This window comes from Kryptolebias marmoratus, linkage group LG17 (genome assembly GCF_001649575.2).
Source record: "Kryptolebias marmoratus isolate JLee-2015 linkage group LG17, ASM164957v2, whole genome shotgun sequence".
Taxonomy (NCBI): Eukaryota; Metazoa; Chordata; class Actinopteri; order Cyprinodontiformes; family Rivulidae; genus Kryptolebias; species Kryptolebias marmoratus.
Genome location: NC_051446.1, coordinates 15,970,972 through 15,996,914, shown reverse-complemented (window position 1 = coordinate 15,996,914; position 25,943 = coordinate 15,970,972). Strand labels below are relative to the sequence as shown.

The following is a 25,943-nucleotide window of genomic DNA, read 5'->3' as shown; positions in this document are numbered from 1 at the left end:
AGGACCAGCTTAGAGATGATGTGACCCCATCTGTCTTCAGCTTCCCATCTCATCTCCAAAGAGGAGGTGATTTTTTACTGTACATGTTAACAGAAATGTCTATGATTCATCTGTAAAACTAAAGTTAATATTTTAGGAACACAGAAACCTGAAGGCCATATAGTATAAATGTATATTTCAATACATTTCATATTTTTATAAAGACATTTCTGAAGCTTAAATTTTATACTGAAACCTCATAATATTTTTGACTTGGAATTCCAGCAGAATGTTTTTGTTTATGTTTATTTGGATTTTTGAACACATTTTGAACTTGATGCAGGCATATTTTTAACTCTCAACTACATTCTCTCTCATGATAGAACAACCTGAAGCAGCCATTTCCACATGTTGTCATTTGTCCTGTACAAAATAAATATGTTGTGTGGAAAAAATCCCAAAAATAAAAAAATGATTTGATAGACTAAATGTACAAGAGTGCACAGCCTTAAACTCATAATTTGCTGAGGCACCTTTCATTGTAATTACAGCCTTTGTTCTTCTTGGGAACATACCTGTCATTAATTAAAGTGAGTCTCATCAACCAGAAATAAAGTTCAATTGTTCTAGGATGATTTTCTGGTTAGTTGTTATCAGTCAGGAAAAGGTTACAAAAAAATTCCCCAGCATTTCAAATTCAATGAAGCACAGTGAAAACAGTCAACAAGAAGAAGAGAAAATATGGAACAACAGTGACATTTTATCACTTGCCAAACTGAATGTCCCTCTGAAATTGATTTAACCTCCTACGACCCTGTTTCCACATATGTGGACATAATTTTTCTCATAGACTGCATTATAAAAGTTAAAAAAATAAATCTTTGTTTTTACACTCATCAGGTCCCAATCAGCCCAAATAACTAAGTGAAGTTAAAAATGCATACCATGCTAGAGTTCGGGTCTTACAAGACAGAACCTGATCATGGAGGCTGCCAAGAGGCCTACAGCAACACTGAAAGAGCTGCAGAAACCTCTGAGAAGTACTGGTTGTGTACTATTTGTGATAACACTCTTTTTTGGGGGGGATTATGGAATAGGAAATGTTTTTTTTTACAACAACAACTAAATAAATAAAACATAAATCAAGTTTCCCAAAAGCACTTGGTAAATGTTTACAGTCAGATACACCATAAGTTTAAATTTTAAGGTGAGTTTGGTGCCAGAAAGAGACTGTAGATCACCAAAACAACACCGTGCCCACAGTGAAACATGGTGATAGCAGCATCATGCTTTGGGGTTCCCTTTCTTCAGCTGGAACTTTGATCTAGATCAAGGTTGATATAATGATGAAAAGTTCTAAATACCTTTGTTTTCACCTTCAGATGTCTACTAGAAAGCTGAATATAAAGATTAATAAAACTGTGTTTTGTCAGTGCCTTCAGTCTCTTCATCTTATAGTCATTGTTGTTTAAATATTTTTTTACTTTTTGCTGCTTTAAATGACCTTGTTTGTATTTGTATTTGGTTTTATCTGGTGTAAAGCATTTTGTATTTCACACTGTATGAAAGGTGCTTTATTAATAAAGTTTGATGTGAAAGAATAATTTAATTTTTCAAATGGCAATGACCCCAAGTATCTCCCAAAGCTTTTAAAACAAAACAACTGGTCCTCTTTTCTGACATTTTGCTTCTCATCCAAATAGCTTTCCTAATCAGATGAGAAGACTAAAGGACAAGTGAGTCACACATTTTGAACTGACAGCTCTTTGGTTAAAAAATAGGTCAGAAATAATACACTAATGGCCTTGGACTCAAGATTATAGTTCATTACATCCACCAAGGAGGTTGTGTTTTTGGGGTGGTTGTTTGTTTGTCTGTTAGCAAGATTACTTAAAAACTAATGAACAGATGAATAGATTTTGATGAAGTTTTCAGAAAATGTTGGGGTTGTCACAAGAAAACAAAATGTGGTGGTGATCCAGATCATAATCTGGATCTGATTATTTTTTTATGATGTTATGGCCTAAGCCTTGGTTAGTGCTCTCTAAGTGCTTCTAGTTTCTAGTGTATTTAAACTTAAACTGCTTAATTTTATGAAAAATATTCTAAGTCACAGAGCTGCACATGTGTGACCTCAATTTCTTGCAGGGACATTCTAGCAGAGCTGTGTAAGGAACACTGTGGCTTTTGTACTAAGACAAGTATGAAAAGAAGCTGAAAAATGTAGCTCAACACAAACAACTGAAAAAGCAATGGCAGCCCTCCAACTGAAAACAAATTAAGAAGCAGTGTGGTGAGATAACTAATTTAGACTTCTCTGTTTTATGCCACTGATATATACACACAAAATCAGTGTCAGTTAGACTGTTACTTTTTACAGCAATCAACAATTAGTTTATTGTGTAACTTGGTTTAACAAAAATTGCTTTAATGAAAAAAAAGTAAAACAATGCAGTATTGCATGGCAAAAAATTAAATGGTTATTAAGTGGATATTATGTCTTATGAATGAAAGTGAGCAACAAGTGATTATTGGGATTCAGGCTGAAATATACTATTGTATTTCAGTAAAAGTCTGAACTTTCATGATCACATTCAAGCAAGTGAGAGTAATTGGTTAGAAAGTTGGAATGCAGGTGCAACAAACCTACAGGATTAACCTACTTTAATTAAATTTAAAAAAAACCTCTATTACATTGGGTTCTGATTAGTTTGTCTGCTCTGATGGAGTTTTCTGTCTGCTTTTGTATTCCTGAGTCAATCTTGACAATTGTATTTGGATGTTATGAGAGTGTTGGAAAAAGTTGTTTTAGTACTTAGTGCATCTCTTTGAATGCAGCACAAACCCAAAATGTAAGTTTAAATTGTATTAGTCTAACTTTTTTCTCCTTGCAGGTTGATATGAGATCCTTCACCTGAATGAACCATATTTTATTTAGTCTTTATATGAAAATAAAACAATACTACCTTGAAATACTCAACAATATAAACCCACAGGTCAATAGTTCTTACTTTTTAATTACTGCCAGTTTATTTTAACCCTCCTGTGGCCTTCGGATCAAACTGACCTGAAGTTTCAAAGGCTTCTCTACCTCTTTCTATCTCTCTCTCTCTTGAGGGCTTCAGGAGGGTTAAAGTAACAGATGTTTTGAAAAGGCTTGAGAAACCTGCAGATAAGTGACAGGAACCCCTCCATGATGTGAATGTAATTTCTCATAATTTCAGGTTTAAAATATTGGAAGGTGTGAAAGAACAAAGAGACAATAAAAAACAGCAAATGAAAAAAACGCTATATTTATAGTTAATAAACACTTTGAATAACAAGGTGACCTCAATATCTGACCCAGATTTACCAAACCGGGGAGTGGCAGGTTGATAGTCATGCAACTGTAATTAACTCATTTTCCTTTTGTGTTGTGATGAATAATAGCTCACTGTCCACGTCCAATCATTGTCTTATGTTCTGCAGTCAGGTTGCAGGAGGCAGTAGCTTGAGCAAGGAGGCCCAGACATTGTTTGCCACAACCACTTCTTCCAGCACTTCGGAGAAACCGATACAGAGGAAGCTGCACAGATTCTCTCCAGTGTGTTCTGGGTCTCCTCCCAGTGTGACATACCTGTAACACCTCCCTGGGAAGGCATCCAGGGTGCATCCGTACCAAGTAGAAGTCCAGTTGTTTTTGTTTTTTAACCTTTTTTGAATTTACCATGGCCTGGATGACTGAGAATCTACACCAGCATATATCCTTACCAAGTGCCTGAACCACCTCAACTCCTCTTGATCTGGAAGGTCAGCAGCTCTACTCCAAATCATTAGCAGATAACTTAACTTCTCACCCTATCTCTAAGGAAGGGAAAACTCATTTCAACCGCCTGTGTCTGAGATGTCATTCTTTTGGTTACTACCCAAAGTTCATGACTGTATGTGAGGGTAGGAATGTAGACCAACTAGTGAACAGAGAGTTTTGCCTTGCAACTTGGCTTTACCGCAATAGACCGATACAGAGGAAGCTGCACAGATCAATCTCACACTCCATTCTTTTTCCCTCACTCATGAACAAGACCAAAATACTTAAACTCCTCCACTTGAGGAAGCACCTCACCTCACTCACCTCACCTCACTCCCAACCTGGAGAGGGCAGTCCACTTATAAATATATATGTCCATCACCAAACAAACAAGCAAGAATTCCAATATTTTAAAAAGCTAGAAGTGTATCTAAAATCACTATGTATTAGAGATGTCAGAGCTCTGACAAGCTCTTAGCTCTTGAACCATCCAAACAGCACATAAATTTATACATAAAATTTCTCTGCAAAGCATGAAAAGATGTTATTCATGACAAACATTTGACTTGCAGATGTCCATCGTGGAAGACATAAATATATATATATATATATATTTTTTTTATATATTTATATATATATATATATATATATATATATATATATATACGAAGTTTACTTACACTACATAAGCAACACATATGCATTTTTTTCACACTGTCTGACGTCAAATGAGAATAAAATTTTCCTGTCTAAGGTCAATTGGGAATTTCAAAAATATTTCCATTTCCTTAATGCCAGAATAATAAGAGAAATAATGTTTTTAAGGTAATTTTAATTACTTTCTTCAAAGTCAAAAGTTTAAATACACCAGTTTAAACAATTTGGGGCCGTGCAGCTCGTTGGTCACTTGGTTGTAAACACTTAAAATTAAATGAGACATAATTTCTTGCAATTTTTCTGCAGTTTTGAGGGATTTTTTTTTTTCACCAACTAGTCTCCCGACAGTCGCAGCTCAGTGAGATGCCATGTTTAGGCAGGGGTGGGGGCTGCTGAAAACTTTTCTTCCTCTGTGGCATGAAAAGTTTGAGAACACTTAGTTGATCTGTAATTCTAAATTCATAGGAAAGTTGCTACGTTCATATGAACGAGGGTGTGTGTTGACCTTGTGATGGACTTGTAACTTATCCAAGATGTACCCCACCTTTTGCCCAATGACTACTGGAATAGACACCAATGTTAGGATTGCCATGTCCTGGAGGGTTGAAAACTTTCACCAGCAACAAGTACTAGTTAAAGAAGGTGTGTGTGTGTTTGAGCTTACACTGCTCTCTGGTGTTATAAGAAAAAATTACTATTATATCAACAGCTTTTACTGTCTGCAGCATTATTACACTATTCTTAATATAAAATTAGCCTCTCATTCAGCACTTTGAAAAGCACAGTTTAAAAATTGAAAATATATTAAATTAATAAATGTGTACTTACTCATAAAACATAATTCTCATAACTCAATTTATTTTGTCATATGAGTGAATCATTGTATAAGATTTATTATAATGACACATACAACAGAAAAAAATAAACCTTTACTATGCAGGAAATAACATTTTTATTTCATTTTTGTTCATATTATTTGCATTTTAGCACTGGCAACTGCTTTGGTTTATTTCAGCTGTATTTTGCTAAAGCACATGAAGTAGGTTCCCTCATACTGCACAAAATAAATTGTATCCCACAACCTCTAACCTGGAATATAAAATATAATAGGAATCCCCAGAAAAGAGTCAATACTAGGCAAGAGCAAAATAATACAAAACACAATATTTAAACAAACAATGTGTTGCACAATGGTGGCCCAAGCTGTTGAAAAGTATGATTTCTTCTTTTTACCAAAATATAGACCTCACTGAAAAGACCTTCCAAATTTAAATATAGTTTTGAGTAAGTAAATATTGAGTGATTTTAAAAAAAAACATTCTCTTTGATATCATTAGACCAAAGTTTTTGGTGATGAGCAAACTGACAATCAGGGTGTTGAGTGATGTTAGCATGCCTGAAGCACTGGTTCTCTGACTGCTACACCTGCAAAATCAAAAACATACATGTGGACGGACGGACAGACGGACAGATGGACAGACAGACAGACAGACAGACAGAGTGCTCCCTGAAGTCAGGACTAGTGGTTCGTGGTATGATACATCTCTCCAAAATCATCAGTAGCAAAATAAGCTCTTAGGCATTGACAGAGAAGATTTGACAAGTTTTTTTATTGGGTGCAACACACACACATTCAACTCTGCTGCTAGACCCACAAATGCTTTTCATAACCAATGTGGCACCATTTACTAAGAAATAAACAGGCTTGGTGCCAAGAAGCATTATTACAAAAAATAAAAATCAACCAAACACAAATTTTGTTACTTTTTGTGCTATGTTTATATTCATGCTTGTGTATTTGTGCCAAGAGACAAACTGCAACATTATGGACTAACTGCAGCTGTGAGAAAAAGGCCTGGTGAACACCAACAAACAAAAAGTTACAGTTGTCAAGCTGTAATAAAATTGTAATTCACCCTTTAGAAACAAATAGTGTTACCAAGGTTTTCACCGTTGATAAAAGCCTTATCTAAAGAACCAAGTAAAGACAATCATAGATCAACAGCACACAAAGTGAATACACAAAAAAATGATGTACAATAGTGCCTCCGGTTGTTGTAAATTAAAATTACTTCAGTTTTTCACCTAATTATATGAGAAAAAACAAACCCCAAAAGAAAAGCCCCTCAAATACATTTAAATTCCTGAGAAAGCAAAAGTTTTTTTATATAATGTAAAATATGATTAGTCTTTGATTTCACTAGACCAAAGTTTTGGTGATAACAATTGATGTTAACAGGTCTGAAGCACTGTTTCTTCAGATCATTGCACCTGTAGAAGAATGAAAAAAAATACAAAGGCAAAATCTGTCAGTCCAGCTCTATTTCATCTATAACAATACAAACTAATGAAAGACTGAGATAGCTTCACTTTTACCCTTTAGATTTGGGACCAGAGGTCCAAATGAGAGAGCAGCAGAGTCATGGTATGAAACTTTCCTCTTAAATCGTGTTCTGTTGCCTGGGTAGCAGCGCTGTAGAAAAACAATATTAGAGATTTCTGAAGTTGGACCACTCGATAGTAATTGTAATGTAAAAACAAAAACTAAATGGTAATACTTACAGCTGTGCAGCTGTTGCTCCCTAACAGACACAAGTGAACATTACAGTGCAGGTAGATCTCATCAAAGTCATTGAAGGTGAACATCTTGAAGGAGAAACGTGCCACAGTGGAGACACCATTCTGAATCAGCTCTACGGTTCTATCAGCTGGATTAGGACACCTGTAAGGGAGGAACAAGGTAGAAGTTACAACATCAACAGGTATTATTAAGTTGTAAAGAAAAGTGAGAGGAGTCAAAATATATTGTTTACTCTGAAATGATGAGATCCCAGCGGACTGAACTGTTTGCATTGTTGTCCGGTGTGGCCCAGCACGAGTCCAGAACAGTGGAGATCTGGTGTTGGTCTACCCCCTCTGTTCTTACCTCCAGGTAAAACATTTCATCGTTTTCAATGTTTATGTCAGAGTTAGTGGTGAAGGGGTGTTGGAACTCTGCATCTTCATAAGGAATCATCCTCATACTGTACGAACCTCTGCCGACTGGAAGGCTTTTCCTCAAATGGCTGTAAAATAAATCCCACTATTCATAAAGACACTTCTTAGCTATATCAACAAAAACCTAAGACAAAAAATAATAATTTTATACAGGCAATACATTGAAGCTAAAATTCACCAAAGGAGAGTGTGGCTTTTGTGGGTGTTAAAGAGGAGCAATCCAGATTGGCATCTAATCTTTAGGAAAGAAATGTATACCTCAAACTGCACTAACCATTTGTAGCCTGGGTAAAATCTGCCCTTAAGCATGCCTTTACTGCTCCAGATGCAGTACCATTGGTTAGAATGGCAGTCAATCCCGTAATGCACTGAGCCAACCACTCTGTCTGGAGTGGTTGTAAAGGCCTGCTCGAGCTTTCCTCAGTCAGGTGTGAGGGGGAGAGCTGGAGACAAAGCTGCTACAGCTTTGTACTCCCAAACAATTGGTTTCATCCCTTTGTAGTTTTTATGCATTCTAAGACTCACAATATAAATATCATTTAGATCTGAACAACCAAACTGAGAAAGGAATTGGTGAGTAGCGAACAAAATATTTGTTTGTTTAGCATGGTGGTGGTTGTAGCCAATGCTAATTGTTTGGCTGGCATTTGCAGTCAATTGTTACTTGATTCAACTTATTAAACTCAATATATAAGTTTAATGTAATAAGTTAAATGCAAATATCTCTATTTTGTCTTAAGGACATATGGATTTGTGGATCTAATATCATTTGATTTATGTACACAACCATTGAAGAAAGTGGTAATTTACTGGTCCTGTTTATTTTAATGCAGGCTAGGTGACCCTTGTAGGGTTTAAGAATGGCGAGCTTCTGATATCTGGCTGGGAGCCAAGAGAACCTGCAAAAACCCACTATGCTGGTCTGTTAGGAGGCTGTGATGGTCTGCACTCATTCTCATTGACTCATACTTTTTAGTGTGTGTCAGTTGGACATTCTGTGGCTCAGTGCCAATTAGTGGGGAAAATTGGGACTGTTTTTTGCATTTTTGAAAATATTGTGCACATTTAACTTGGAAAATTAACTGCAGTACTGTGTATATAATTGTATTAATTCTTTTTTGGGTTCTATGTATGTTTTGCTTTGTGGTGTTTACTTTAAATTTTCTCTAAATACATGGTATTGAAAGCAGTTGTTCTTTGTATTGTATTTATTGATTACTGACAACAGCTCCAGTAGTCGTCCTTAAGTCTTTTGATTTTATGTGCCATCTAGTCTTTTAGTACCCTAATCAGTGCTGCACATTGTCTTTCTTCACTGACACAGTTTGCCCACACTTAAAAAAAACTAATTTCAAAAAGTGAGAAGAGCAGACAGTGTCATCACCTCTCCATAGGGTTGACTTTCACATCCATTGACACAGCCTGAACCAGAGGGTAAACACAAAAGAAACGCAGATGGATGGTTTTCTCACGGCTGATTAAACCTCCATGAGTATCCACGCTACCCTGAATGGTGTTCTCATACATAAAGTGTGATCCATTGCTCTGGACGAAGAAATGACAAAACAAATTAATTGCAGTAACATGAATTAATCTGCACTGGGGACGTTATTGCATTTTCAGTTTACCTTTAGAACTGTCCCACACGGGTGGTTATCATTGTCAAAGTGGAACACAAGTCGACCGTCCTGGATTGTTCCATTGCAGGAACCATCTCTGAGATGGAGCGCATCGGAGTGGAAACCTGCTTCAAACAGCTGGCAGCGAGACAAAGACAGGGTGCCTGAACTGTTGGCACAAGTGGTAGTCGAGTCTGTTCACCAGAGAATGAAATGCTTTATTTCAGTGACCAAAAGTATCAATAAACATAACAAAAACGTAACAAGAAAAAAGAAATAACGTTGAGACATTACAGAACACTAGCAATTCATGAAGATATAAATTACTGTTACTCTAACCGTAATTTATATTGTTGGGTCTCTGATGGTGTTCATCACAGAAGCAGCCGTACACACCATCTTTCTGACCACACCACTCATGCTCTGCACAGTCCAGCTCTTCACAGGGGTCTGCCTCATCGAAAGAAACATCACAAGAAAAAGATCATAGAAGATATTATAAAACCAAAAATATTTATGAGAAAAATTGACAGACTCATTGTACTGCACATATATTAGATCAGTGTAATCATACCACAGAGCAAAGCAGAACGCCAGTTGGAGATGTTTAGCCCCAAAACAGAGCATGTTCTCTCATAAGCTGAGACAACAGAACACAGCATGCCATTGGCTGGAGTGTAGAGGCAGAGATCGTAAACACAGGAAGTGAAAAATGGCTGGGGGTTAGAGTGCAGGTGACAGGAACTGAATGGACCACTGGTGTTGGTGATGACTCTGCAAAGTTCAGTGTATTCTTCAATAAACTGGCAATCACTCAGTCCATCACCACTTCCATCATCAGTAGATCCACATCTAGAAAAGCAGTTTATACATTTTAGATTTAGAACAGTATGTATTCTTCACAAATTACAGTATAAACTGTATATCTGTAAAAATGTGCATTGCTTTAGGAGATCTTTGTACTTTCACTAAGGGGAAATAAAGTCTCATCTCACCCTGCTTGGCTTGTGTTTGATTTCCAGCTGAGGCCAAAGTGATTGTCATTTTGTGCCAATGTGCCATTTGGTAACACTTTGTCATCAGTAGGATCACCATTGAAGTTCCCACACATCCCAGTGACTCTGTTCTGATAGTGTTGGCCTATTCTGACCAATAAAGTACTCCGACCATCAAACTGGACTTTGAAGTCGACAGCATCAAACACAATGTAGCTTCCCTGCCTCATAACCTGACCAAAGCTTCCTGCAGAGGTGGGAAGAGACTCCTCAGCTCCATTTACCTGGAATGACCAGAGGTTAGAGAATAAGACATTTCAGAACAATTTTAGAAATTTGTTTATTTTGAAAGTAAAATAAAGTTTACCTTTACTCTTATGTTGGGTCCAATCCTGACATGCACATTGTCAGACTGATTTGAGAGGTATATATCAACTGATGACACAAATGACACACGGTTGTTGCCACGATGACTGTTAGTGGCTACTACACTGAACTGGGTTTCATTGTTGTTGTTTCTCATGCTTTCAGTGATAACATAGGAGCATGTGCCCTGGAAATGAGCCAGGGCTCCATCATAGGTGATGTAGTGTGGATCCCCCATCACAGTGCAGGTAGACATTGGATCATAACATCCCAGCTGCCCGTTTCTGATAGTGCACTCTTGTGTAGGAGTGCAGGATGCAGGAGTGCAGTGCAGGTCATTAGGACCTTGACATACACATCTCTGGGTGCAACCATCTGTCCAAAAGGACTCACCAACCTGTAGCACAGAAGAAAAAAGAAATTTAGGATAACAAAAAGGGAAAAATAAGAAAATTATTATAGTATTGTATAGTTATTTGTCCACATTGCGTATTTAATATGTGAGCATGTGACTTATTCAGAGCATGTTTTCATTCTAAAATGAGATTTCTGTTTTTTTCCAAGTTGTCACTCACTGCTTTAAGTTACAGCTTTGATTAATTATCTGATGAAACTCAAACGCCTGCTGACACCTCTCTTATCAAGTTCATGAAAAATAAAAGAAACACAAACACACAAAAAGCTGAAAATATCATAAGGCTAACTGGTCATGAACTACATTAAAACAGACTTACTTTGTAATAGGAGCCATCATTAAAAGTGCAGCCAAGATCAACACGGAAAACCCAGCGCCCAGGTACATTGACATTACTGTTGAGGCTGAAAACTGAGTTGTTTCCAGTTGCATTACTAGAGAAGGATCCGGGGATGGTGAAATAGTGATGGGAATTCACTGTGTCATAGCCAGCCTGAAAAAAACACATCATACAATTTAAACAAATTTATATTTTTCTTTTTATGAACATTGGCATCATTATTCTCATTAAAAGAGGTCAGTTAAAACATGTTTTATTGTGAACTACACTCATTGAAATGACTCTGACCTGTATAGGCCTTGTTGTGGGTGCTAAATACCCATAATTCATCAGCAGAAATGAGTATTGGCCATCAGTAGTCAAGACTGCCTGAAATGTTGCCTGCCAAGGGATAAAAAATAAAAATAAGTTGTTATAGTGAATAAAATTATCTATACAATGCAGAAGATAATCATCTTTTCTGATAACACAACAAATATTTCTCTACAGTTAAATCAAAATCACTTACTGTTCCAGGGCCTGAATAATAGGCAACCTCATCCCATGTTGCTATGAAGACCAATTTTGCATTAAAGTTGAGTTCTGGTAAGTATTCATTTATGTCTCGTGTAACTTGGCGGAGCAATTGGCCGCTGGTGTGCTGAGCATAGTAGATGTCCCCACTGACTGCATTATTTAAATCTGTCCAGAATGGAGCGATGATGTCTCTAGTTCCATTCATTGGAAACCGTTGAGGAAAATAACTAAACCATGGTGCCTGGAAGGTCAGGTGTCCATTATGGTTCACCTGGGAAAAATGTAGCAATATTATTAATTTATTATTATTGAAATCTTTCAATCTACATAAAAAAGTAACTTGACTCAATGATAAATATGAAGTAAGCTTACATAAATCTGAGTGTAAGATTGTCCAAAATAATCCAAAGGGTGCAGAAGCTGAATTTGTGGCGAACTTCCATCATCTGAGTGCGAGCTTGTTGTTCCAGCAATTTCATAGAGAGGTCCTACAAAAAACAAGAAACATCACTTGTTTCAATAAAATTATATTCATAAATTATGATTTTATAACATTACAAACAGTATTCTTTTTCTATAGGTTCTCAAAAGCCCTATCAATTGACATTGCTAGAATAACTGCCATATAATTTACCATATGATAAAATGAGACAAGAAAAGGAAATTTAAAACTTGTTTTGTTTTCAGTTTTTATTTAGGTATATTGTTTTATGAAGAAATATGACATCAGACACAATTTCTCTACTCCCCTACTGTACTTGCTACCTTATCATGGTGGACGAGTTTGTAGGGGCTAATTGCCATTTCAAAATTGTCATAGATTGTTGTTCGTATGTGTGCATTAATGTGAGGAAGTAATTTATGAATCACTGAGTCTTGTCATACCTGCTGATCCATGAGTTACACGGAAAACCCAGCGCCCAGGTACATTGATGTTACTGTTGTGGCTGAAAACTGAGTTGTTGCCAGTTGCATTACTAGAGAAAGATCCAGGGAGGATAAAGTACTCAGTGGAATTGATTGTGTCATATCCAGCCTTAAAAAAACATGTCACTCAGTTAAAATACATTACTTATAAAATTATACCATTTATCCAATAGCATTAATGTATTTTACTCCAATTAGAAAATGGCAAATAAAACTTGTTTTAACATCATCTACAATAATTTAAATGCCTCTGACCTGTATAGACCTAGATGTAGGATCTAGGTTCCCATAATTCATCAACACAAATGAGTCTTTGCCATCAGTAGTCAAGACTGCCTGAAACGTTGTTTGCTACGGGAAATGTTTCATATTTAAAATTAATTGCCTTAGTGAATAAATTATAAATAAACCACAAAACCTTTTTAAATTTGATCTGGCAACACACCTTAAATATCAGCAGGTAAAACAAAATTACTTACTGATCCAGGGTTTGAAAAGTAGGCAACACCATACCATGTTGCCATAAAGATCCATTTGGCTGAAAATTTAAGATATGGGAAGTATTCATTGATGTCTTGTGTCACTTGTTGGAGAAGATGGCCACTGGTGAACTGAGCATAGTAGATGTCTCCATTGACTGCATTATTTAAATCTGTCCAGAATGGAGCGATGATGTCTCTGGTTCCATTCATTGGAAATCGTTGAGGAACATAACTAGACCATGGTGCCTCAAACGTCAGGTGTCCATTGTGGTTCACCTGGGACAAAAGAGCAAGTGTGATAATCTTTCTTTCTTTATTTTCATATTTTTTTCCTACTAACTAATAATAATAATAATAAAAACTTAAAGACAAACATACAACTAACATACATAAATCTGAGAGTAAGAACGTCCAAAATAAACAAATGGGTGCAGGAGCAGAATTTGAGGGGAACTTCCATCATCTGAGTGAGAGCTTGTATTTCCAACAATTTCATATAGAGGTCCTACAAAAAACAAGAAAGATCCTTTATGTTATCTTTGTTTTCATTCAGTTTAACAATGAGTTTTACTTTCAAGCCTTTATTTTTCCTGTCTGCACTGGGGACCACCTTCTTATTAGGTATTTATTATGTAAACAGTCTAAGAAAATGACATAAGATGGCAATTAATTTTCTTGTGTTAAAGCAAAACTCATTTTGATATACACTGCAATGTAATTGAGGGGTGAATAATATTGTTATTGGACCTTTCGCCGCATCAGAAAAGACAAATGTAAGGGTGAATTTGGGGGATTATATAAAACACATTTGGCAATGACTTGGAGGAATAATGTCATATGATATGCCAGACTGACTGCTAAAAGAGGTATTACCTTGAGAGTTGACGAAACATTTGACTGCACCAGTTGTGCCATTACAGGTGCACAAGTTCTGACAGTTGTCTCCGTCACAAAACTGTTCACCATTTTGCCGATGGAGTCCTTGGTAAGAGCATCCACAAGATGCTAGTGGCACACACTGACTACCATTGAGGACAAAACCATCATCACACTGACACCCTTCAAGACATTGGGCGAAACAGGGGAAGGACAAAAACCGGTTCATACACGTGAGAGGACATGAGGTTCCACAGAATTCATAATGGCTGTTTGAGGGGCAGGTTGGTGTTTCTGTAGATTAAAAAAAGACAAAACAACAAGAAGCAAAAAACGTGAATACGTGGGAGTTAATGATTCGGTCATATTCACAAACACTAAAACCAACTGTGATATGAATACTTATACCAAATAGGAATTGAAATGAAAAAAAATGTCAAAATTATGAGAAAAAAAGTTTAAACATTATTTCCAGAAAAAGTGAAATTCTTAAAAATAGAAAAACTGAATGGTGGTATTGTCTTTTGTTGTTGTTGTTTGTTTTGTTTTTATTTTTTCATTATTATCACAGTAACAAATGGTTAAATGTGCACTTTCACTGGGTAAACTACAAAAACTAACACAAAGTATTTTTTTTACCAATTCATGAAAAATATTGAAAAGGTAAGAGATAGTAATGTAATTGAAGAGTTGTTGGGTGTATATCTAAATCAGTTTTAATGGTGCTACTGTTTTAGTGAGACAGACTGAATTTTAGTTGTCATTCCAAACTTTTCATGAATTGGTGTTTTTATGTATACATCATTGTAAAAGAAAAAGTGCTCTTACGACTCACTGACTCTTGTCTTACCTGCTCTATGATCTACACGAAAGGCCCAGCGACCAGGTACATTGACGTTACTGTTGAGGCGGAAAACTGAGTAATTGCCTGAAGCATTGTTGGTGAAGGATCCAGGGACGCTGAGATAGTAAGTGGAATTTACTGTGTCATATCCAACCTGGAATTAGGTAAACACTAAATTATATAATATAAATGTTATATTATAATACAAGACCACTTATTTTGTAAGGTGAAATCTTGTTTTCATTTTGTTCTACAACTCCAATTTCAAAAATGTTGGAACACTGTGTAAAATGGAAATAAAAACAGAACGCAATGATTTGCAAAGCTCATAAACCCTGGTTTTGTTTTAAGTGGAGGATAGTAAACATGAAAAATATTTTCAAACTAAGAAACGGTATCATTTATTGTATAGAAAAGAATGATTATGGAGATTTATGGCCAAAATACATGTCAGCTTTGATTTTTAATTTAAATACATACTAATATACAGATCACAGTCTATGTAAATTTCAGTATGTATTGTTATTGTTTGAATTAGCAGTTTGTGTAAGTGGATGCTATAATGTATTATATGCATTTGTTTTTATTACTTGTTTTATTTTTCTCTCTCTTCTTACGTACCACAGGGATTACAGATGGGAACTAGCTAGAAAGCTGCAATCTTAAGCAGTGCATCGATACTCAATTAGAGTTTAATGTTTTTTTTTTCTGTACATGGTCCTTGACAAAAAAACAAATAGAAATAAAGATAAATCTGAAAGGCACCATCGACGCAGAACAATATATCCAGGTTTTAGAATATGTGGTCCCATTCAGCTACAAATCCAGCAAAGATCCAGAACTGTTGAACAGCTAGAATCCTACATCAGACAAGAACGGGACAACATCCCCATCCAAAACCTCCAACAACTGGTGTCCTTAATTCCTCCAGATTTAGAGAAAATTACATATTTTTATTTTTAGCTTTTGATATGTTTACAGTCTAACTACAAATCTGGAAATCATTGCATTATGTTTTTTATACATTTTACATAACATCTCAACTTTTTTCTGTTGCAGAACATGACATTTAACTTCACTTGTGTCTAACCTGTACATTCCAAGCATTTTGGGCAATTATCCCGTAGTTCATCAGCACAAAAGAGTACTGGCCTCCAGAAATCAAGACTGCCTGGACTGTTGTTTTCTGGGAAAAAAACTCATTGTTTTAAATGTTTATTATTAAAGTAAAGTGTACTTATTATAAATGTCCTCAAATAGAACAAAATAACTTACTGTTCCAGTGTTTGGATAATAGGCCATCTCATGCCAAGTTGCTACAAAGACCCAGGTAGCAGTAAAGTTCAATTCTGGAAAGTATTCATTAATGTCCTGTGTTGCTTGTTGAAGAATGCTGCCATTTGTGAACTGGTTGTAGTAAACCAGACCACTGACTCTATTGTCAAAATCTGTCCAGAATGGTGCAATAAAGTCCCTGCTTCCATGCAGTGGGATTCTTTGAGGTGTGTACAAAGACCAAGGACCAGTAAAGGTGAAGTGTCCATTATGGTTCACCTGGAATAAATTAATTATTGAATGAATGAATGAATGAATGAATGAATGAATGAATGAATGAATGAATGAATGAATGAAACAAGCAAACAAACATATATTTGCCACAACAGATATTTACTACTGTAAAGTGTAAAATATTTTTACATACAAAAATCTGATTATAGGATGTTCCAAAGTAGACAAAAGGTCGTTGCAGGATAATTTGAGGAGAACTTCCATCAAGAGCTCGTTGAGTTGTGAATCCAGAAATTGGATACAGAGGTTCTGTAAATTTTAGTCAACAAATTTTTTTTTAGAAACAAACAAACCAACAAACAATTTAAATGAAATTTTTGTGCTTGCTGGATTTTTACTGAAGTGTTATGAATGAACATTTGTATATCATAACCTTAAATATTTACAGTATATCAGTGTTGTTATAATTTTTTAGTTATGTATTTTCATTATAAGTTTTGTTAGTTTTGGTTATTTGGTTGTGTTCTGGGGTTTTTGTTCTTGTATTTTTACTGCCACTAGATGTCCTCTTTGTTCTCAATTCCAGCTCCACAAAGCTGTCTTTTCACTCACACTAATCACACTTCACATTTCTGTGTCGGATCTGATATGTTGCCTTGATTTTCAGTGAATTTAATTATTAAACATTGAGTTTTATTTTCAAACCTGGAGTTGGGATTGTTGTTGGAGCTTGTATTGTTGTTTGTGTTTGAGTTGAGGCTGGTGCTGGAGTTGGGGTTGTTGTTGGTGTTATTGTTGTTGCTGCAAAATAAAAAAAAGACAAGCAAAAAAAACATACATGTGACTACATTGGAGTTAAACATCTTGGTCATTTTCACTAACACTTCCATCAAATGTGGAATGAGAGCTTGCAACAAAATAAAACTGAAATGTTCAAAAGAGAGAAAAAAAAGATTTTTTTAGAAAAAAGTTTAATACTTTTTTTTCTTCCAAGTGGTCCTTATCTGCTGTCATAGGCCAGGCTTTATAAATATCACTTGATTTGTTTATGTTGCATTGAACTCTATGTCTGAGTTATAGACATTTTTTGTGTTGGCTTTGTATGCTTGGCTGTTGCAGCCCTCATGAACTGGGTTGATTTCAAAAGTCAATCCATCATAGATGTACATCCAATCATAAATTTCTATAGGTTTCAATTAAAAATAGTCCAGTGGCTGATGAGATATTTTGCCAAATCTACAGATAAACACACACAAGTTTGCATTTCTACCCTTAATAGGACAGTGTACTGACTTCCATTCATTTATGTCCTTATCCTAAATCTAACCATTACCAGTACATGAAAAACCCCAACCTAAACTCAATTCATACCTTAACCATAAACCCCTAACCAAAAAATGATATTCATTCATTTTAGGATCAGGTTTTGGTACCCATCAGGACTGCCAGCCCTAACATGGTTGATAATTGTATCAGAAAAGGTCCTATAAGGGCAAATAAGTACAAACACTCACAGACAAGGGCAAACTAGTTACGGTTCTGATACCATGGACACAACAACTACTTTAAACTATTATAATCAACAGAAGACTAACCAAATTCAAAAAGAGAGCAAATTTCAACTCACAATTCATTTGAGGAGTCAATCCACCTATAAAAATAAACACAAATGACTGGTAAAAATTCAAAAGTAGGCTATGTCAACATAAATATTAATTTGTGAATTTATAAAAGATGTATAAATTTTAAAAATGAGTTTATTTAAACTTTATTCAGGTTAGTGAAATACTCACCTATCATCCACAAAAGCAACAGCAGGAGTTTACTTTCCATTTTTCAAAAACTTCAAAAAATCTGTTGATCAAAAAAAAAAAAAGGAAATAGTTAGTAGAAGTCAAACAATAATAATCAATATATTTAGACATTTCTGCAAATGCACATAAAAAAACAACATTGTCATATATTTCACCTGCAGATTAATCATTATTGTTTTAAAAAATGTATGAAAGACTGACTGACAAAAGTTTTAGTTAAGCAAATAAAAAGTGTTGATAAAAAAATCAACTTTATTATGTTATACCCTTCAAAATATAAACATATTTGTATCACAGAATTTTAAATATTTATATTTTTAACATATAAAAATAAAAAATACAAACATACCAGCTGTGTATCTCTTGTTTAGACACGTTACAGGTGAACCTGTGGGGCCCGACAACAAGGCTTTATACTGAGAAAGTTGGTTCAGTTCCAAATGATGTTTCTAATAGAGGTGTACCAGATCGACAAGCTTTTTTTCAACATGACTATTTTCTTTTCTTGTGCCTAAAAATGATGAAGACTGTTACATTGTGGTAAACAGACAAGATGAAATTATCTACTAATTACTGTCACAAAACTATAAATAGATGTTTTATACAGCATGAAATATGAAGTCATTTTGAAAGGTTGTAGATTGTATTATTCCTTGTTTCTTGATGCATATTTATATTCACCATGATCAAGAGTAAGAAAGCACAGTAATGGATTGTGTCTCATACAAAATCTTCTTAAAATTTTGGAGTGGCTGCTCAAAAACCTTTATTTTTGTTTATTGTTCATGTAGCAGTAACATAAACAGTGGTTTGTGTCAGATTTTAACAACATGGTAGCAACACATAAGCTACAGATGTGTGACTGGGATCAAAAGAAGGTGAAGTTTTTAATCTTCTTCCAGTAAGTATTTGGTAGCAGTGATGCACTGAGAATGACGTAGTAATGAGCTGGAACATCAACAAGTTTACAGGTTTTCTTTAAAATACTTTTACAAGCACACATTCCATTAAAGATGTTCCTCCTCCATTGTCTCAACTATTAGAGCCACACCTAATTGACCTCAATTTAGTCACTGAACTTTTACCTGAGTGTTGAAAATGTTTTGAATGAGAATTCTATTTATAGTCATAAAACTGCAGCTTTATTAGAAAAACATTCTGCAAAAAGAAAATAAGAAAAGGATCAACATCTGCAAAATGCTGATATAACATCAACACTTGAAAGAAAACATGAATAAAAAGGTAGCTTTGTTATCTGACACAATGCAACAAATGTAAGGTATGGCATGTCTACGTGACAATGTCAGATTTTTTTTCATTATAAACACACACTGACAACTTTAAAACATTAATAGGTGAACTGCAAAGCTATCACTTACTCATCAAGAGAAATATGTAGTTCATCAGCGTTAATGGGGTGGTTAAGAGCAGATCTCCAACTAGAGGGGTGCCAGTTCATGTCATTTAATCTACTGGAGAACACTTTTGAACTAAAGATAATGCAGATCAGGACCAGTTTGTTAATTATTATTATCATTATTATCATTGGCATGGTCAGGCCTGGGCATCAAAGCAGGTTAGGTTGTGCTTTCTCTGTATTTTCCACATGCAGCATCCACTTTAATGGGCCCATGCTTGTTTTACTCACCACTATTGAGCCATCATGTACACCTCAGACAATTTATACTTTAGAAAATATCAAAATACAAATTACAATTATTGTATATGAAAAAAAATATTGTATATAAAAAATGCAAATAATGAAATAAAGCACAACTGGATTCAAGAAAAGGGTAATGGGGACATACATGCTGGGTTGTACACACATACTGTACATACATCTTCTTAGTGCAAAATGGTAACTTCTTGGTACCCCAATGGTACAAAACAACAACTGCTGAGGAGCAATTGGTAATGGCTGGAATGAAGTGGCATCTCTTTGGTATGAAACGGAGGTACAGTTTGACTAGCACCTTTCTTGTCCTAAAACTTTGTAAAAACAAGAAAAAAGGTTGAAAAATGTAATGATGGTAGGTTTTTTTCTTCAGCTACATTTCTGCTGGTTTTGCATACCAGTGTCTGATTATGAGATAAGTTTTCATTTTCAGGTATTTACTTCCAGCTGCTTTCTTTGTGCGCTTTTAGGTAGTAAATGTGTTTACCCACTTAAAATAATGGAGCAAGAAGGTAAAATAGTGTGGACTAAACATGGTGTGCCATTACAGATGACACACACTATAAACTAGTATGTTAATGCAATTAAAAAATGAACATTTTATTTACTCACAGCATGATAGTACACTGATTGAAAAAGTTTAACCCATGAGTATGCAAGAAAAAAACAGGAATACTTTCAGTAGCAATATCACAGCAAATATCTGCTGTATTAAAGAAAAGAATCTTTGTAAAAACATAAATGATTTGACTCTGAAGGGTTTTTGCACCTGATTCCTACTTACAGTAAAGGTTGACAAGCAGGTTAGATTGTATAGTGAAACCTGATAGTTGGTTTGACTTAGAGTTCATTTCAATTACTGAACACATTCTGGACCTGATCTAGGAATCTTTTAAGCTCTGACCTGATTTGTTTCTTGTGATAGAACAACCTGAACCAAATATTTCCACAGGTTGAAGTACATCCTGTACAACTCAACTGAAAAATAAAATCAGTTGCGCAAAATAAATAAATAAAATTATATATATTTATATATATATATTTAATAAGACAACTTAATAAAAGTGCAAAAGCATATGAAAGGGTACCGAGGGAAACGATGTGGCACTGTATGAGAAAATCTGGAGTGGAAGAGAAGTATGTTAAACTGGTGCAGGACATGTATGAAGACAGCAGGGCAGTGGTGAGGTGCACTGTAGGGGTGACAGATAGCTTCAATGTGGAGGTGGGACTGCATCAAGGATCGGCTCTGAGCCCCTTCTTGTTTGCTCTTATGATGGACAGACTAACAGACAAGTCTCAGGTGGGTATAAAGATGAAACATTCTAAATACCTTTATTTTGACCTAAAGCCTTAAGGTGTCTGCAAGAAAGCTGAATATAAAGATTAATAAAACTGTGTTTTCTCAGTTGCTTCAGTCCCATCATCTTATAGCTGTTTAATTATTTTTTTACTTATGCTCTTGTATTTGGTTCTTGTCTATTTGTTTGATTCTTTACTTTTATGCTTGTATTTTATCTGCTGTAACACACTTTGTGTTACACACCACTGTATGAACGGTGTTTAATAAATAAAGTTTAATTTAAAGGAGGAATTTCATGCTTTAATGACAATGACCTCAAGCATCTTTGAAGAGAGATGGAGTGTTGGAAAAAGTTGGTTTGGTACTTAGTGCATCTCTTTGAATGCAGCACAAACCCAAAATGTTAGTTTAAATTGTATTAGTTTAACTTTTTTCTCCTTGCATGTTGATATGAGATCCTTCACCTGAATGGACCATATTTTGTGTTTTGTATGCATAATAAACAATATTACCTTGAAATACTCAACAGCAAAACACTACAGATCAATAGTACTTCATTTTAATTATTGCCAGTTTATTTTAAAACAACAAAATAAAGGACAGTTTTGAAAAGTACAAAATGCAAGCTTTGAAAAGGCTTGAGAAACCTGCAGAAAAGTGGTAAGGGACCCCCTAGCACGTAAATTTAATTTCCCATTATTTAAGATTTAAAATATTGAAACCAAGTGTATTTTTCATGTGTAACCATGACTTTGTTGGAAGAACAAATTTTTGTGAGACAATTAAAAAATTTTAAAAAATCTGCTATGAGTAATAATCACTTAAAATAATGTGACCTCATTATCTGTCCCAGATTTAAAGCAGTAATTGGCAGGTTGGCAGGCAAGCAACCTTAATTACCTTATTTTACTTTTGTGCTGTAATGATTAAATGATCAAAAGCTTACTGCATGTCTCAAACACATTTAGAACTAGCAGTGGTGTATCTACGTGACAATCCTGTATTTGTGGTTCACTAGGTTACCAGCACTGTATAAAATTGCACGGAATGTGAGAGTGACAGGCTGTGCAAGCATGACAATGCTCTTTGGTTACTGCTTTGACAGCATGAGTTGTCAGGAGCTTGTCATCAGGTTGGATGACAATTTTCTTTGCATGCCATTCTACACTTTAGAAATCACTGCTTTAAAACTGAAAATAAAATAAATTATTAAATGTGTTCTTACTCATAAAAACTTTGCTTTAACTTGATTCACATGATTTACATGAGTTTTATATTAAAACATGAGTAAATCACTATATAGGATTCATCCTAATGACACATACAACAGAAAAAAATTAACCTTTACTATGGAGGAAATAATATTTTTATTTCATTTTTGTTCATATAATTAGCATTTTAGCACTGGCAACTGCTTTGGTTTATTTCAGCTGTATTTTGCTAAAGCACATGAAGTAGGTTCCCTCATACTGCACAAAATAAATTGTATCCCACAACCTCTAACCTGGAATATAAAATATAATAGGAATCCCCAGAAAAGAGTCAATACTAGGCAACAGCAGAATAATACAAAAACACAATATTTAAACAAACAATGTGTTGCACAATGGTGGTCCAAGCTGTTGAAAAGTATGATTTTTTCTTTTTACCGAAATATAGACCTCAATGAAAAGACCTTCCAAATGTAATTATAGTTTTGAGTAAGTAAATATTGGGTGATTTAAAAAAAACATTCTCTTTGATATCATTAGACCAAAGTTTTGGTGATGAGCAAACTGACAATCAGGGTGTTGAGTGATGTTAGCATGCCTGAAGCAGTTTATATGATCCCTCTATGAGAGATCACAAAGATAATCAAACGGTTCAAAACTCACGGAAGGACACTGCAACGATGCAAGCATCAAGTATAAATGTCTACGCTGCTCGCTCAGGTCCACGCACTGTGCATGATGGAGCACTGCATGACGCTACAAAGAGTGACTAACTGAGCCTTAATGCTGCAAGCGATGCAGCTTTGTAGTTTACCAAAGTCGTACTAAAACATTACAACTTCTTACATATATAAGGCGCTCCGGGTTATAAGGCGCACTGTCATTTTTTGAGAAAATTGAAGGCTTTTAAGTTTACCTTATAGTCTGGAAAATACAGTGACAAGACAAAAAGATTTTAACATCATAACAACATAAGATCATAACATGACAGACAAGTCTTCAGGCACATTTTCAACAGTGCTGCAGAAATATGTGTGAGTGGTTTGTTTGTTAGAATTTAGATCAGAGTTTTAAAAAAACATCCAGCATTAATTGCAGCATGTGCTTAAATTAGATCACACTGCAGTTCAGACCAACTCTTGTCAAAGTCAGATTTATTCTCATTCAAACATTTAAAAAAAAAAATCTAAGATGTCAAAAAGCTAAAGAAACCTAATTAGACATGCTGGCCCAGCAGTTGACTGTATAAATGAAAATAAAAAACATATACCTGAAAAAATGAATTAAATATATGCTCAACAATATACTTCTGCATCTGCTTTCAAAAAAATGTCTTTCAAGGAAGAAAAGCAGTAGTTGAATTATTTATTTATTTATTGTTTTGAGTAGATTAACCCAGTCCCTGCAGTGCAGATAACTTAACATTGTTGGAATGCTACTGAATGAGCGAGCCCAGAGAGAGAGAGGCTATATTTGAAAAGATGTGTGAACTATGGAAACTTTATACCCAACATCCAGACAAATTCAGAAATAGCTACCTACTTCATGTTACAATGCCTGAATAAGGAATCTGCATCAACAATGATGCTACAGTAAGGAGGAGCCAGGAAGACAGATCAAGGAGGATACATCATTATCATCTCCATCATCTTAGTATCGGTATCAAGCCCCATTGATAATCCCTGAGGAACAGAATACAGTTCCAATAGGAAACATGCAAAAAATTGCCTGACCTGTCATCCAGCATGATGCAAAGATATTTGTTTCTTAGCACTGCAGGTTTCATATGAGTCACAAACATCCAAGTTTTTTTGAACCATTACAGCAGCTACATTGTCTCACTCAGTCCTCATGTATGTATGTCCTTATGTAACCAAACATTAATCCAAGAGTAAATGTATAAGTGTATAATAATTTATATATTTATAGCATATGTCCTGTTCAGCACTTTACACAACTGTTAATATTAAAAAATTAGAACATAACTGCAAACCATTAAGATATTTAACTGCACAGGACAAAACAATATGTCAAGCCTTTCACTCATCAGCAACAAAAAACATTTATTCGATTTATATGTGATTATACATTATTACATTATACATGTAATTATAACAAGTAATTACAAGTAAATCAAAATATAAGATTTATTCCTATGACATACAATAGTTAAACAGAAATATTTTCTATTGAATGCAATAAAGTATTACATTTTAGTTCATATTGCTGTCCTTTTTGCTCTGCAGACAGTGTCAGTTTTTATACTGTAATTTTTCTGAAGCTCATAAGTAGATTCCTTCATGCTGCACAAATTAAAATTTATCCCCAAACCTTTAACATGAATAATAAACTATAATAAACGCCCCCACCAAAGAACCAAAGGAAGGTAATGGTAGCTCAGTAACACATACAATGAATATACAAACACTGCGATGCACAATTGACATCTCCAGCAGTTGTTAGTTTATCACCTGATTTTATGAGAATAAACAAACCCCCAAGAAAAACCCCTCACAAATGCATATGTATCCTTGAGTTTAAAAAAAATTTAATAAGTTCGATTTTTAATCTCCATGGCCCAAAGTTTCGACCATCATCAAAACAATAGTCAGAGAAACAATTGATGTTAACAGGCCTGAAGCACTGTTTTTCTGGTTCACTGCACCTGAGGAAAAATTAAAAAAATATATGAATGAATCTGTTACTTTCATCTATGACACTAAACACTAATGAAAGTCTGAGAGGGCTTTACCAGTGCTGCGTGGCTTCAGGACCAGTGGTCCAACTGAGAGAGCTGCAGAGTCGTGGTATGATACATCCCTCTTATATCGTGTTTGGTGACCTGGGTAGCAGTGCTGCAAGAAAACAATATTAAAAGCTTCTGAAGGTACACAGCCTAATAATATATACTATAGAATAAACAAATATTGTAGTCATACTTACAGCTGTGCAGCTGTTGTTTATCAAGAGACACAAGTGGACATTGCAGTGCAGGTAGATATTGTCAGAGTCAGTGAAGGTGAACATCTTAAAGGAGAAACGTGCCACAGTGGAGACACCATTCTGAATTAGCTCTACAGTTCCATCAGCTGGATTGGGACACCTGTAAGACAAGAAAAAGGTAGAAGTTAGAATGTCAAACAGTAAAGTCACAAGGTTAGTTGTAAAGAAAGATGAGTGCAGAAGGTGAGGAGAAAAAAGGTAATTTACTCTGAAATAATGAGATCCCAGCGGACAGGGTTGTTTGTGTTGTTGTCTGGCGTGGCCCAGCATGAGTCTAAAACAGTGGAGAGCTGACGCTGATCCACTCCCTCTGTCCGCACCTCAAGGTAAAATCTCTCATCTACCTCCATGTCTATGGTACCTTCAGAGTTAGTGGTGAGGGGGAAGCGGAAGTCTTTATCCGTATAGGGGATCATTCTCACAGAATACGAGCCTCTGCCAGCTGGAAGCTTTTTCTTCAAACGGCTGTAAAAACATAAATAAATAAAACTTTTAGTAGAACCCCAAAAGGTTTATAACCAAAAACCTGAATGTAAAGTATTTAATTTAATTTTATTGCAAACAATACACTATTTGTTAGAGTAGGGTTTCTTTGGATTTTTTGACACATTTCATCTTTCATCGACAG

General features: G+C 35.2%; 1 protein-coding gene across 1 annotated transcript in view; it reads right to left on the bottom strand.

Moving 5' to 3' along the window:
- Positions 1–5,358: 5,358 nt before the first annotated feature.
- Positions 5,359–25,943, bottom strand: part of LOC108248115 (alpha-tectorin) — a 34,404-nt gene continuing 13,819 nt past the window's right edge. Inside the window, exons 22-49 of the mRNA XM_037980938.1 lie at positions 25,523–25,780; positions 25,256–25,415; positions 25,065–25,167; positions 17,937–17,960; positions 17,015–17,110; positions 16,503–16,618; positions 16,076–16,354; positions 15,891–15,986; positions 14,807–14,954; positions 13,954–14,250; positions 13,470–13,585; positions 13,078–13,356; positions 12,854–12,949; positions 12,557–12,707; positions 12,044–12,159; positions 11,664–11,942; positions 11,444–11,536; positions 11,135–11,308; positions 10,402–10,797; positions 10,035–10,318; positions 9,614–9,891; positions 9,379–9,489; positions 9,049–9,233; positions 8,805–8,965; positions 7,237–7,488; positions 6,986–7,145; positions 6,800–6,896; positions 5,359–6,694 (exon numbers count right to left, since the gene is read on the bottom strand). Of these exons, the coding sequence (XP_037836866.1) occupies positions 6,681–6,694; positions 6,800–6,896; positions 6,986–7,145; positions 7,237–7,488; positions 8,805–8,965; positions 9,049–9,233; positions 9,379–9,489; positions 9,614–9,891; positions 10,035–10,318; positions 10,402–10,797; positions 11,135–11,308; positions 11,444–11,536; positions 11,664–11,942; positions 12,044–12,159; positions 12,557–12,707; positions 12,854–12,949; positions 13,078–13,356; positions 13,470–13,585; positions 13,954–14,250; positions 14,807–14,954; positions 15,891–15,986; positions 16,076–16,354; positions 16,503–16,618; positions 17,015–17,110; positions 17,937–17,960; positions 25,065–25,167; positions 25,256–25,415; positions 25,523–25,780 (4,819 nt within the window). The 3' untranslated portion in view covers positions 5,359–6,680. The remainder of the gene's footprint in view (positions 6,695–6,799; positions 6,897–6,985; positions 7,146–7,236; positions 7,489–8,804; positions 8,966–9,048; positions 9,234–9,378; positions 9,490–9,613; positions 9,892–10,034; positions 10,319–10,401; positions 10,798–11,134; positions 11,309–11,443; positions 11,537–11,663; positions 11,943–12,043; positions 12,160–12,556; positions 12,708–12,853; positions 12,950–13,077; positions 13,357–13,469; positions 13,586–13,953; positions 14,251–14,806; positions 14,955–15,890; positions 15,987–16,075; positions 16,355–16,502; positions 16,619–17,014; positions 17,111–17,936; positions 17,961–25,064; positions 25,168–25,255; positions 25,416–25,522; positions 25,781–25,943) is intronic.